The sequence below is a fragment of the Equus caballus genome, chromosome 21 (assembly GCF_041296265.1).
Source record: "Equus caballus isolate H_3958 breed thoroughbred chromosome 21, TB-T2T, whole genome shotgun sequence".
Classification (NCBI taxonomy): domain Eukaryota; kingdom Metazoa; phylum Chordata; class Mammalia; order Perissodactyla; family Equidae; genus Equus; species Equus caballus.
The window spans coordinates 60,968,135-60,982,757 of NC_091704.1; the positions used below are offsets into that span (position 1 = coordinate 60,968,135).

The following is a 14,623-nucleotide window of genomic DNA, read 5'->3' on the forward strand; positions in this document are numbered from 1 at the left end:
AGATGGGCTGTACCCATAGGCAGGAAGTTCAACAGACAAGCTGTAGAAAGGAAGTGGAATGTCCAGAAAGGGAGAGATGGTAACTGGGCAACCCAACTGCAAGGGACTGGCTATGGCTTCAATAGTTGATTAATTACCCTATTACCAGACCTGAATGTGGAAGGGACTTTAGATTACGACTCTAATTCTGATGTGTGGGTTTTTTTCCCCCACACCAAGCAATTTTCCGACACCAGCTGGGTGTCCTACAATTCAACTCAATTCTGACACTATCTACCTGGAGATAGTGTCAGATCCCATAGGTTAAGGACTCAGTTCTACAAGACTGCCCCTCCACTCCCTTTCAGATGCTACTGCAAGTCCAGGTTGCTGCCTGTGTTATTGACCAACCGGCTATAGATTGGAGGTTCCAATGACCCCCTCCTTGGGTTCAATTAATTTATTAGAGCGACTCACAGAACTCAGAGGAAAATTTTACTTACCAGACTACTGGTTTGTTATAAAAGGATATAACTCTAGAAACAGCTAGACTGAAGAGATGCATAGGACAAGGTATGGGGTAAGGGCCTAGAGCTCCCATGCTTTCTCCAAGCATGCCGCTCTTCCCAAATCTTCACATGTTCACCAACCCAGAAGCTCTCTGAACCTACCCTTTTCAGTTTTTATGGACGCTTCATTACTAGGCACGACCCACTGAATCATTGACCGTTGGTGACTGAACTCAACCTCCAGCCCCTCTTCCCTCTCCTGAGGTCAGAGGGGTGGGACTGAAAGGTCCAACCCTCCAATCACGTGGTTGATTCTCCTGACAACCATTGCCCATCCTTAGGTGCTTTCCAAAAGTCATCTCATTAATGTAGCAAAAGATACGTTTATCACCCTCATCATGGGAAGTTCCAAGAGTTTCAGGAGGTCGGTGCCAGGAATGGAGATGAAGACCAAATACATATTTCTTATTATAAATCACAGTATCACAAAGGGTCTCAGAAGATCCTCTAGAATGAGTGGGGAGATGTTGAGATTCTCACAACCTATACTATTAAAATCTGCCAAAAGGAGGAAAGAAAGTGGAGAGGATGCATCTTTCACAAAATAGATTGTATTGTTGAACTGTAATGTCATCAGCCATTAACTTCTTGTTGCAGAATAACCGAAACAACAATATAGTGAATGCTAATCCAAGTGGTATTTGATGTTTATAATTGGGCTCAGCATTCATATGTGATCTTCCATCCATCACAATTCTTGCACTTGATCAACCATCTGTGCTTCTCAGAATTTAAAATCACATGTTGTTAAAATATGCACACTCAAAGTAGCTTGAACATTAACCCTCTTCATTACGTTCCCTAGTGTGGCGCAACCTTTTAAGCAAACTGAAGTAATGCTGTAGTAAATTGAGAACTCTATGTATACTTTCTAGTACCTTCTGCTTGTGGAATTTGGGAAATAGGTCTTGCCACATTTTAAGGGACATGTGCCTTTTGGTATTAATGTAATTGTTATTGGTGGACATAGAAATATGTTTCTTAGGACTAAAAACTCTTAAAAACTCCGTTAAAGAAAGCTAGTTTTGAAAAGAGTGATATAATCACTGTATTTCTACAATGAACCTAAGAACAGAGGAGCCTTTATTTAACCTGAACCAGGTCTATAACTTCCCCAGGATTTTGACTCCCACTATTTATGACTCATGTTGTAAAATGTACACAAACACTTTGACAAGGATTTAGAGGGAAAATAAAGGAACATTTTGGAAAAGTGGAGACTAAAAAGAGCACTGCGTGCTCATTCTCTGCAATGAATTTTCCCAAATATTGGCTTCACTCAATAAATGGTTGTTTAGAGAAATGTTTTAAAGGGGGCTATGTGTACTTATGACGCTAAAGAATGAAAAGGAAATAAACAAGAATAAATTAAAAAATAAAAAGGAAAAAATGTTGAGCCGCCTTTCTTCAAACACTACCAAGGAATGGTGTGGTCAGGGAGAAACGGAATGGAGGTGAGCATCTTACTATTTGCCTGACCTGTTTCTCCCTCCAGCTATTCAAACTGAGATTGTCGCCTGCATTGTTAGCCCTCCTAGAAGCACAAACAAGGTCTTGGTTGCTTGAATTCAATCTTCTCAAGCCTGTCCTAAAGGTATGGCAGGAGTTAACAAGAGGAAAGTATTTTCCTGTATTCTTTTGGTGGTTCTATTCATTCATTTAAATTGCTTTTGAGATATCTCTCTGAGTAGTGGCCAATGGTTCCCTGTGCAGTCACAAAAACAAGCTGTGACAGCCTTGGGTGTTCTGGGACAGTTTCTCTCCAAGCCTCCTCAAACTCCGCACTCTTCCTGGCTACAGCTCTCCATTTACTCTCATCTTTCTGGAAAAATACGAGAGCTGAATTTAGAATTCCTTTAACATTATTATTTAATTTTATTAACATAATTATTTAACTTTAACATTATCTCTGTGGCTTTTTGGACGTCAGCTTTTCTACGCTTTTGTGTTCTGCCCCTTCCTTGATTCGGAAGCGTCTGGGCCCCCAGGTCTGGAGCGCCTCACCGCAGCTCCTGGCCCTGTCCTGGCCTGGTCAGCCAAGCACCCCATCCTCACTCCTCTCAAATTCCCAGGGAGAGGAAGGGCCATTCAGATAAGGAAAACTGAGAGAGATTTCTAACTATTTATGCGCACACACACACATCCGTATTTCTCACTAATTCAGACAAATGAATGAACTTCAGCCTGTTGGAAAAAGAAGTGCCATGTTTATTACTTTTAAATATACGCAGCGATTAGGCTCAGGATAGCAGAGCACTGCTTAGCAGGAGTCCTGAGGGAGTCAGATTTGATGAATATATAAGAATGCTTTCCAATTAACTTACCAATGATTTATGAACACATAGTTCTCGGGAGCGCTTACAAATATTTGAAAACTGTAATCACTCACAGAAGGATTCAACAGGCCAAAATTTTTTCCCCCAAATAAATTTTGTATACATCATTCATTTACTTAGCGAATCTCTTCTTTACAAATAAGGAAAAGACACACTGGCGCCCAGACTTGTTCACGAGATCATGAACGTCCAGGCGTGTGGAGGCTGAATTACGAACCTTTGCACATCTAGGGTCTCGAGAAGGTCTATGTCCACGTTTGCCTTAACACACTGGAGTTGTAGGGTCACTTCAGAAGGAACATGGCTTCCCCAACGTCTTATCACACCGTTCTTGCCTTGGTGAGCGAAACCCAAGAGACTAACAGTGGTTGTCTCAATAGTGGCAATGACAAGTGGCCTAAAATGAGATTCATTTAAGTTTTAAAAATTACATTAAAATATTAATTTTATTTAAGTCTTTATATACTGCTTAAGTCTCTTTCTTAAAGTCCCCAAAAATGCACAGTTCTACTCAGAATGATGGTGATTATCTTAATGCAAGAGCCCTGGGATAAAGGAGATGACGGCAGCCTGACTGTCGGTCAGTCAGCAGCGGCCACATCTGGGGTGGATGGAGCAAATGAGGAACTGGTTGGAGAGGGATCTGAAATGTTAGTATGTTTGGCCATTAAGGAGAATAGACATATTTCTTGAACTAAAATTGTCTTTATTTGTTCAAGGAATTTAGTGGACTTTACAAATGCTCTTTCATTTGACAGTAAAAAAAGTGTTTTACTCATCTTTTTTCCTGAGTACAACATCCGGCACACGGCCAGTGCTTACAACATATTTGATTGTTGAATGAATGAACGAATGAAGAAATGAATGGAATGGTATGGTGTGAGATGGCGGTTGAAAGGGTGAGAAGAAAGTTTTCACATCCTCGAAGTGGATTGCAGTGGACACCTACTGCATGTCTGCCTTTTCCGTACCCTGCCTCCCTCCAGTGATGATGGGTCCCCACGTCTTGTCGGCTCCACTGGCCACAGCTGAGTGGACCAGGGTGAATGCTAGATCCAAGATTCTCCTTCAGGAACTGGGGATAAGACACGCTTGTCAGTCTGTCTCTGCTGGGTGCTTGAGCTAAGGAGTTGTAAACTGGGTGTCATCGAGAGCAACCTCCTGCTGTGTCACTGGAGGCAAAGCTCTGCTGGGAGAGCTACTTAGAGGCGGAAGCTAGGGAGCAGGTCACACTGGGGAGCCACAGAGGAGCTCACTGGAAGCTTCCGTCCTGCCTCCAGGCTAGACCTCCTGCCCTCGGGCTCCTGAAATACACCTGTAACCTCCCTGTTCCTCATCCTCCTTGCTTAAGCCCATCGGAGGGGGTTTCTGATACTTGTCACCAAAGCAGCTCGACAAAGATGAGATATTTTGAAGTTCACTTTCCCTTCCTGGCTTGAGTTTTCAGAAAGGACAATAAAGATTATGAAGCGTGTCAGAGCCATGTGACAAAGTCTCGTCTTTATTGGCAGGAAAATTTTTTTTCCTCTGAGGAAGACTAGCCCTGAGCTAATATGTTGCCAATCTTCCTTTTTTTGTTTGAGAAAGAGTGTCCCTGAGCTAACATTTGTACCAATCTTCCTCTATGTTGTATATGGAATGCTGCCACAGCATGGTTTGATGAGCAGTGTGTAGGTCTGCGCCTGGGGTCTGAACTGACGAATCCTGGGCTGCCAAAGCAGAGCATGCAAACTTACCCACTATGCCACTGGGCTAACCCCTGTTTTTTTTTTTCCTTGAGGAAGATTAGCCCTGAGCTAACATCTATGCCAATCTTCCTCCATTTTATATGTGGGTCGCTGCCACAGCATGCCTGATGAGCGGTGTAGTTCTGCCCCTGGGAACCAAACCTGTGAATCCAGTCTGCCCAAATGGAGTGTGCTGAACTTAACCACTATGCCACAGGGCCAGCCCTCCAGGAGAAATTTTTTAGGTGCCCAATTCTAGGAATCCTCTAGCAAATATTCTTCCTGATATTCCTCCTCCAGGATAATCCTGTGAACTACCGTAACTCTACGGTTATTTCTGTCAATCAATGATAGTACACATACCGTTTTCCAAATTCAAAATGGCAACTGAGGAAAAAAACTGTCCCAAACAAGGTCTGGTACAGAAATTTTTTACAGACATAATTTACGACTCCTTCTGGGAAGTAATTAGCATTCCTGAGCAGTTTTCTGATAGACTTTAAGGAAATCCTTCTAGAAAGTTATGTGCCTACCTACCTACTCAATTGGCCATCTCCTGTGAGGAATCTGATGTCACCAGGCATATTTTGTGTCGTATCATATCAGAGGATAATTTAAAAAACCTAAAAGTATGATTCTTATATAAATATAAAACAGCATGTGTCAAAGATTTTTTTTTTTTTTGGAGGAAGATTAGCCCTGAGCTATCATCTGCTGCCAATCCTCCTCTTTTTGCTGAGGAAGACTGGCGGTGAGCTAACATCCATGATCATCTTCCTTTACTTTCTATGTGGGACACCTACCACAGCATGGCTTGCCAAGCAGTGCCATGTCTGCATCCAGGATTTGAACTGGTGAACCCTGGACCGCCGAAGTGGAACGTGCACACTTAACTGCTGCACCACTGGGCCAGCCCCTGTCAAAGATTTTTTTAACTTATTAATAAGAGATCCAGCTAGTTTAAAAATGATGGGAAATATTGAATGCTATCAATGAAACAATGCTGAATGAGCAATAGTTTGATACAAAACTGGTTAATATCCTATGTGACAATAAAATGGTGACTTTTATGATTATCTTTTCTCCCAGACAGAAATCACGTTTCATTTTCACTTTTACTGCACAGAAATCTAAAAGCTAAACTGTAACTTCAGAGTCTGTATCATGTTCAATGGTAAATAATAATTCAAAGGAAGGTAACATCTCCTGAAGAATTAAATAATCCTTGAGTGGGCCAGTTAATAAATGATGCTCCATTATAAGACTGAAAAGTCACACAAGCTTCTTTCTTTCTTATTTCCAAGTTTTGGAAAAGTTTCTTAACAGCTACTTCTTTTTTTCTATAAATACCTCTAACAGAAGGGATATCTTTGAATTGGCTGGCTCTACTCTTGTGGAAAATTTGAAATAAAACTTTGACACATGCTCTTTGCAATTTGGCTGAGAAATTGCTTTAACACTTCAATATTAAAAATTATTAGTAAGGTCGCCCAAATGCCAGAAAGCAGCTGTTTCTTTGATAGGTTATTTCATTCGTTTTTGATAATCTGAGGCCATACCTGAAGGCCCAAAGTAAAATATACAATGTAAAGACAATTTAAATAACAAGGAACTCTTTATGCATTCATATCATTTTTATTTTTCACCATTAATTTTTTAAAAACACTTAAGTAATGAATGGCCTATATTCAGATATAGGTGGAAAATATTGTTTTGACAAAAATCTAAATCCTTTTTATGGAACTTTATTATTTTATTAGAACATTTCACATTGGCCGAAAATAAATGTAGTTTTATTATATATATTTCATACTAGCATTTAACACTTTCTGTAACTGCACACCCCAAGTTACATGTTACAATTTACTATTAGATATTGAGGTCCCTGCACTGTTTTTTTGGGTAATATCGTCTCCATTTTCAGATAGAAATATTTTGGTGAACCGTGGCTCAACAAATATAAAGTATAAAGTAAAAGTCTTTTCTGTTTCTTTTATAGTGTGTACCTTTTAGTTTAATCCTCCTGTGGCAATTTTACATTTTCTCAGATGGACTAAAAAATCATTCACCCTGTGTGCTTAGCTTTCTATGCTATGAGATTTTATTTTTGGTGGAATGTCTAAGTTTTAATTATAAAAGCATTTTTATCACTAAAATTTTGCAAATAATGACGCTTCAAAATATATCTCTCTTTTGTTTGTTTTGTATCAGATTGTTGTTGAGTCACTAGTAATTGTTGAAAGATCTGAAGAGCAGAGCTGAGGTTTCCTTGAGAAAGAAGAAATTCTGCCTGTGGGCTGTGGCTTCAGTTCCTCCCAAGTGTTACCAGCCTGATCTTCCTGACAGCCTGCCCTGTGGACTTTAGATCTGCCAGCCCCCACGATCGTGGAAGCCAATTCCTTGAAATAGATCTCCTTACAATATATATATTTAGATACAATATATATAGTTTGCAAACTATATATATTATGCAATACATATAGTTTTCAATATATATAGTTTGTATAATTATATACAATATATATAGATACAAAATATATAGATACAATATATATAGTTTGCATATGTGTGTGTGTATGCGTGCACGTATGTATGTACTATACACATATATCCTGCTGGTTCTGTTTCTCTGGTAGAAGTCTGACTGATATACCTTTGAAACTGGTAAAGAAGGCTAGGAACTAGCAAACTGCTCCCCTCTTCACTATGAAGAAACTCTCTTTGAAGAGTTTTTAACTTTTAAAAATTTGCCCCCTAAATTTGAGGTTATAGTTACTATGCTACTTTAAATTTCTCCTTCCTTACTTCTGTAATTCCTCTAATAATTAGTATTTCCAAACTTTAACAAAGTGCATCACACACACAACAGCCTCATGTTGATGTTGTTAAGGGGATTTAAAGGATGGGGGCAGTATTGAATGCGTGGCGGTCTCAACCAGGGTTCTTAACTGCAAGCAACAGAAATTGACTACAGCTAACTGAATCAAAAAAAAAAAAAAGAATGTATTGAATGCATACTGGGCAGGTCAGAATAGCTGAGAATGTTGGACAGTGAGAGTGAGGCTTGGCAAGTGGCCAGGAGGATCTATAACAGCAGCCAGGAACTGGTCAAACATCCTGCCACAAAACCAGCCTGTTAAGGATATTGCTACCTCCCCGATCGACTTCTGGACACGCTGCCTAGGAGGCACCTCTGCCACACTGCCTCGGGAACTGGCAGTGTTGTTGCTGTCACCCTCTGCCAGAATCTGTTCTCTACTGTCCTGTGTTTTGGGGTTACCAGCTCCTGTTCAAGTCCAAGGTGGGTGCATTTGGTTGCTCACGCCTGGGTCACATGCTGATCCCCTAATGGTAAGGGTGTCTGGGAGAGTGTTTGGTACTTTTGGTTTCTATAGAGGAAGGAGGGCTCTGCTTGGTGGGAAATTCTCCAAATATATGAAGGGGATTTGGATGGGGTCAAATGTCTACCATAGTACCTTCTGGCACCATCCTTCTGTGGAAGCCTGCATGATGGTAGCAGCCTAGACATCATGGAACAGTCATGCTGGAGCAGCTGGCTGATACCAGTGGGGAAACAGAGCTGAGTGAGACCGGTAGGAGCAGCTGGAGCAGCCAAGTGGCTGGAGGGCACCTGAGGATGGTGCCGGTGGGCTTTATGGACCACGAAAGACCGGGAGGAAAAAGGTCATCTGCACGGAAGGACCTGGCCAAGACACACAGATCCTTATAGCAGCATCTCTGAATGATGCCTGTGGAGAGGAGCCATGCCTGCAGCCCTTCTCATTAGCATCAGACAAAAGCATCCATAGGATGGCTGGCTGCCAGGCATCTGCTCATCTTCCAGCAGGACTGACACCCACCTGTGCCTGGAGGCTTTGCTCAGCTCATGTTACCTACTCAGAAGAGACATCCCTGCTTCAGCATCCAAGGGCGCTTGTAAGCCCTCTTATCCCCGACCTGCAAAACAGAGAGTGGGATTCTGGACACTGAGGGAGGTGGCGGCAGCCATGGAGTAGAAGAGAGGCCACCCATCCAGCGTCTGTACTTGGGTGGATCTGAACACAACCAATTAGATATTTTATTCACAGGTTATTTGAACCCTGTCACCCCCTCCTTTCCTCAGGCTGGGACAGTGGTGAAAGTTACTTCTAGTTTGTGACTGTCTAGTTTATAACTCTTCTATTTGAAAAATAAAATTAACCCACAAAATATCTAATAGTTGGCAGTTGCCATGTCACTTAGGAATGCTTTCAGTTGCAGGGAACAGAAAACGCAATCTATAATGCTTTAAACAAACAGGAGTTAATTTCCCATTATGACAAGTGGGTCTGGGAGTGGCAGTTGCTACTGTTCAGACTCAAAGATATTAAAGTAATTACTTTTGTGATTCAGAGAGCTTTTTCCTCAGGGTCATTGCAATGGACTGAATATTTGTGTTCCTCCCAAATTTCATATGTTGAAATCCTAATCCCAATGTGATGGCATTAAAAGGTGGGGCCTTTGGGAGGTAGGTAGGTCATGAGGGTGGAGCACTCATAAATGGGATTGGTGCCCTTATAAGAAGAGGTCAGATTCTTTCTGCCGTGTGAGGATACAATGAGAAGCTGGCAGTCTGTAACCTGGAAGAGGGCTCTCGCCAGAACCAGACTATGCTGGCACCCTGATCTTGGACTTCCAGCCTCTAGAACCATCAGAAATAAATTTCCGTGGTTTATAAGCCACCTTGTCTACAGTACTTTGTTCCAGCAGCTTGAATTGACTAAGACAGTCTTAATATGGCAGATTGCAACAGCTCCCAGCACCATGATCGCATTTCATCTGGAAGAAAGTGTGAAGGGGACAGCTGAATCTGTCTCTTTCAGGAGGAAAGCAAAAGCATTCCCAGGAGCATTCTGCCATTTATGGTTCATAAGCCAGAACCACGTCACATGGCCACCTATAACTACACGGGAGCCTGGGAAATATTTACCATTTCCTGCATATGTAGGAGAGATAGGCAAAGAAAAATGAGATTGAAATGGGGGCGGGCTAGCAAATCAACAGTGACTTCCATTGCCAAGTTTTATAATTTGAATTAATATTGAGTGTGAACTGATCATTCCTTCACTGTCTATTGATGCTTGCTAGCCCATAATTTGTGAGAGGCAACAAAAGTTTCCCCCCAAAATTAGGAATAAAAACAGTTAATAACATTCCATCCAGTAATCTATTTTTTATGAAATTAGAGGTTACTATCATATGATTTCAGTGACAGACAAATACAAGCAATGACATGGAATGCTACATTCCTGACAGAGCAGTGTAAAGCACTGTGACTTTGAAAATCAGACCTGGAGAAGGAAATGTATCATTTTTAAGTCTTGAAATACATTATAAAACACAGTACAAAAAAAAGAACCTGGTTTCTAGTCCTGCCTCAGTTAATAAAAAGCTATGTGGCCTCTGGCAATTCACTCTTCGTCTTCTTTCCATAAAATGATCATCTTTTCTATTAAGTGAAATCATAAATTATATTGGTTCTTGTCAGATCTGAAAATTTATGATGTAATTAATCTTGATGTCTTTGATTCCATGTGGGTGGACAATAAGTAAATCATCCTGTGTTCCTTCATTTCGTCCTCTTAAATTCAAGAGCTATCTTTTGAGCACCTACTATGTGTTGGGCAACAGAGGTACCAAGGATGGATCTCTCGTTGAAAGATCAGTTTAAGTGGGGGTTTTAGTTTGAGGTTTTAAAATTTTCAGGAAAAGAAAGAAACTGAGTTATTTTCCCGAGGCACATTAGCCCAATTCCTTCAACGGTGGGATCATTTCTAGCCATGGTCTGAGCAGGCAGGATCTAAGGAACCCAGAGTCTCTTCCAGCTCAAGCATCTTCCCCGCCGCTCGGTCATCACATCAGGGTTCCTATGAGTGAGCTGACTCTGTCTCCAGAAGATCAAGTTTAAGCATATGGCTGTGGGAGGGGCTGGAGAGCTGCCTGCGTCTGCTATCTGCCCAACTACTAACTGCTGGAATTAATCTAGAATACTGGTCAGGAAGCCACAAGGAGGTCCTCTGAGGATGGTGCCTAGGGCAGGAACTCGTGGCCTGGGATAGCTGTACAAGGTCTGGAACTCAGGCCAGATCCAAGGAAGTCTGCTCCAGCTTGGGGATCCTGAACAACATACGCCCCTCTGGGAGCAAAGAAGAATTTTCAGCAGGAAGAGAAGACCAAGGACAAAATTGTCTAGTTCACAGTTTTGCCTAAGATGGCACAGACCAGGGAACCATAGGACTGTATTGATTGTGTCACCCCTGGCTTTCTTTCTGAATTCACCCAGATGCATGTTGGCGGGCCATCATTCCTGGAGGTGTCCCTCCTTTCTCCCACCCTCTCACCTTCCTTACCTTCTGTCATCTCGATATAGTCTAGAGGTTAGGCACCAGGTGGAGCTAAACTGCCAGTGCTTACAAATCATTCCACTTTTCCGGTTATGTGGCCTTGGGCAAGCACTTCATATCTCTCTGTGTCTCCTCTGTAAAACGGGGGCAATGTGATAACGGCCAAGCTTGGAAGGTGTTTTAAGATAAAATGAGTTAATGCACAATAATCACCGAGGAAAGTGTCAGCTCTCATTTTCCCTTCTCAGACCTACTTACAATAGACACCCTTTCTCCTTGGGGCTGTATTCCCAAGGTCAAGCTGAGTTTTCACCTCTATTAAAAAAATGACTCTTTTCTTGAGGGTCTGGTTCTAAACTCTTCTAAGGTGACTATTAGGGTGCACAATTAACTCTGACAATATGCTAATGAGACCTGCAGGGTGATGACACTGTGCAGTCCCTGAGAAAGCAGGGGCAGACGGAACCCAGCTACCTTGAGTCCCGGGTTGGCATTCCCTTTAGTCTAACACGCAGGGCATCATGGGGCAAAGATGCCTTTTGCAGGCAAAGTTACACAAATTGCCCACAAAGTCAGACAGTTAAAATGTCATTTATTTCCACTCAATTTTGCAGTCAACCTAAAACTGCTCTAAAAAATAAAGTTAAAAAATTGCTCTAAAAAATTAAGTTTATTAATTAATAAAAAAGATAGGGCCAAAGAAAAAGTCATTTCTAATTTTCTTAGTTTCTGAAGAGTATTTAGTTTATCACTGCTTAAGGATTTTTTTCCCTAATACGAATGTGAACAATTGTTCAAGACTTAATCTTAGTAGCCCTTACGAGCAGATGCATCCTCTCCTCTCTGTGGAGATTTGGGGCTGATCTTCCCAGAGTTTATGTAGAACTTCCTAGAGATCTAGTTTAATATGGTAGCCACCAGCCACACTGGCAATGGAGCATCTGAAATGTGGCTAGCCGGATCTGAAATGTACTGTTAGTACACATACAATTCCGTGGACTAAGTACGATAAAAAGAATGTAAAATATATCATGAATAATTTTTATATTGACAATATATTAAAATAATATTCTGGATATATTAGGTTCAATGAAACATACTATTAAAATTAATTTCACCACAACTAGAAGGACCTGCAAGTAAGATATACAACTGTGTACAGGGAGGGGCTGGGGAGATAAAGCAGAAAAAAAAAAAAAAAAAAGATTGGCAACAGTTGCTAGCCCACGTGCCAATCTTTAAAAAAAATTAATTTCACCTGTTTCTTTTTACTTTTTAAAATGTGGCTCCTAGCAAATATAAACTTACACATGTAGCACACATTATATTCCTAATGGAGGGTGCTGGTCCCAAGGAGAGAAGAGAGTTTGCAGATATGAAATATTTATATTCTTCTTTGGAAAGTCTGGTAAGGCAAAGTTCCAGGGAACTTGACACGCCAATGCAGGTATTGTTCTGACAGGTAGACAGTATTTAGGAAATTATCTTTGTCATTTCCAGGTTAAAACTCGAAGTTAAGAATTTCCATTGAGGGGCCGGCTCCGTGGGCGAGTGGTTAGGTTCTCGCACTCCGGTACGGCGGCCCAGGGTTCGGATCCTTGGAGGGACACGACACCGCTCGTCAGGCCACAACTAGAAGGACCTGCAACTAAGATATACAACTATGTACAGGGAGGGTTTGGGGGATAAAGCAGAAAAAAAAAAAAAAAGAATTTCCATTGAGCTCTAAGCTGAAGAACCAGCTGTGGATGTACCTGACAAGGAAGCAATGAGAGGAACCGAAGTATGAGTCAAGGCTGCGGGAAGATGTGTGAACTAAAGTTGAAACATTCTATATTCCATTTTGAATTTTTTTCTCCTGAAGCTAGAAACACATAGGAGTCCACATTTAAACAAAATAACGTGGACTTTGCTGATGCTAGAAGTAACAGTCAGCTGAGACCTAACAGAGAGCTGATGGAAAACAGGCAAGAAATGGCACCTGGGGCTCGGTGGAGGAAAGCTCTGATTTCCGTTCTCCTGGAGCCGGCTTTCGAGCGGGCTGCGGGGTAAGTGGCCCGGGGCGCGCGGACCCGGGGAGGCGCTCGAGCGGTAGGAGCAGGAGGGACCGGGTCCAGGCGGAGCATTGCTCGTTGCCATGGCAACCGCGTGAGCAGCAAACAGCCGGAGGTGCCGGGCGGCTGGCGGCCCGAGCGGACGCCGGGGAGCAGCTGCAGAAGAAGACGGCAGCGGCGGCGGCGGGGCCGAGCACCCGACGACTGGCCACCCGGCCACGTCGCTGCGTGTCCCCGCAGAGCGCAGCGCCATGGACAAGCTGGTACCGTGCTTGCTGGGGGCGCGCTGCTCCTGCGTCCTGCCCGTCCCGCTGCGGCGCATGCGCAGCCGCTGGGTGCCCGGAGCTCTGGGTTCCATGGGGTCCACGCAGGGGCGGGTCTCCCTTCTGTTTAGGGCTTGAACTTCAGAGAGTGGGTCCTGAAAGCGCTGTCGTGAGCTTGTAGGGCTAGAGATGCTGGTTTTGAGATCTGCAGGTTTTTCTCAGGAAGTGCTGGTCAATCATGTGCACCGACCAAGGCACCCATAAAATGTAAAAGCAATAGGTTCAGGGACTACCTCTCCCCTTTGTCTTCAAGTTGCTATTCTCCCTCTTCCTCTTACTGCGCAAAGGCCCCTGGTGGTTAGCGACGTGGACCCAAGCAACCCATTGTCCCATTGAGAGCATCAAAGATATCCAGGTGTGGCGCAGGCTGCTTTTCTATGAAGTTGTTGGCTGTTACTAGCTCTCATTGGCTCTTGGGCTTGGACAAAAGCAAATGTTTAGTTCCCTTGGAGAGAGGGAGAGGGATGGTGTGCCGAGAATGCGCCACCGGGTAGTTTCGTTCTGTCTTTTATACTTGCGTCGGTGCACAGTAGTGAGAAACGGCTGGAGGCGAGCTCTGTGCATTTAAATCAGCTTTCGCTTCATTTGGTCTCTCTCTCTTAAATGAATACTGTGGAATGAAAGAAAATCCAGGTACTTGTTTTTGCATTTATCTTCAAGGGAGATTATAGTTTTTCATTTTGCTACACTATCTATAGCTCCATAACTCCAGAAACCTATTATTCTAAGAATAAAATATGCACCCTGTCATTACGTTTAATAAACGTAAATTCATACTTATTTAATTAAGAGCAATGCATATAGTTTATGTGAATAATACTTAAAGGTTTTCCTCCTCTCTATAGAGGTTTACCTTGCTCAAAATTTGCTGTTTTATTCTTGAGAGCATCTCCTTATGGAGGATATATTAATGTTCTTATTTTCATATAATTTAGATGTCATAAGTACTTGGAATATCCAATATATCTATTTTGTGTTTCATTAAGACAAATACTCATTAGTTCTTTTTAGTCTTTTTGGTGACTCCTCTCCCTATATTCTGTCAAAGAAAAAAGTGACCCTGAAATGACAGATGGTATTTCTACTGCTAATACCTGTAAACCAATGACTTTTTTGTATGTCCTAAGTATAAATCCATGTATTATATAATCTTACCTAAGTTTATCAAGTTTTATGCTATAGGTGATGTGGGGTCGGTGAGCTGAGGAGTCGAAGAAAGATTTCTTGGACTCTCAAGGTCTGGCAGTGGTGC

At 42.3% G+C, this 14,623-nt stretch overlaps 2 protein-coding genes across 2 annotated transcripts in view; one reads left to right on the top strand and one right to left on the bottom strand.

The window, feature by feature from the left end:
* Nucleotides 1-9,810: 9,810 nt before the first annotated feature.
* On the bottom strand, nt 9,811-13,637 carry LOC138919749 (zyxin-like). Its single transcript, XM_070246029.1, has 2 exons — nt 12,976-13,637; nt 9,811-12,642 (listed from the first exon to the last, which is right to left on the bottom strand). Exons 1-2 carry the CDS (start codon nt 13,404-13,406, stop codon nt 12,627-12,629), a joined length of 447 nt encoding a protein of 148 aa, XP_070102130.1. The 5' UTR covers nt 13,407-13,637; the 3' UTR covers nt 9,811-12,626.
* The window catches only part of DNAH5 (dynein axonemal heavy chain 5), a 267,250-nt gene continuing 265,752 nt past the window's right edge, over nt 13,126-14,623 (top strand). The window contains exon 1 of the mRNA XM_023625835.2: nt 13,126-13,311. Coding sequence (XP_023481603.2) covers nt 13,300-13,311 — 12 coding nt within the window. The 5' untranslated portion in view covers nt 13,126-13,299. The remainder of the gene's footprint in view (nt 13,312-14,623) is intronic.

What these genes read in the sequence shown, in the direction of transcription:
- LOC138919749 (XM_070246029.1), bottom strand. Translation starts at nt 13,406, where the DNA reads ATGGAACCCAGAGCTCCGGGCACCCAGCGGCTGCGCATGCGCCGCAGC.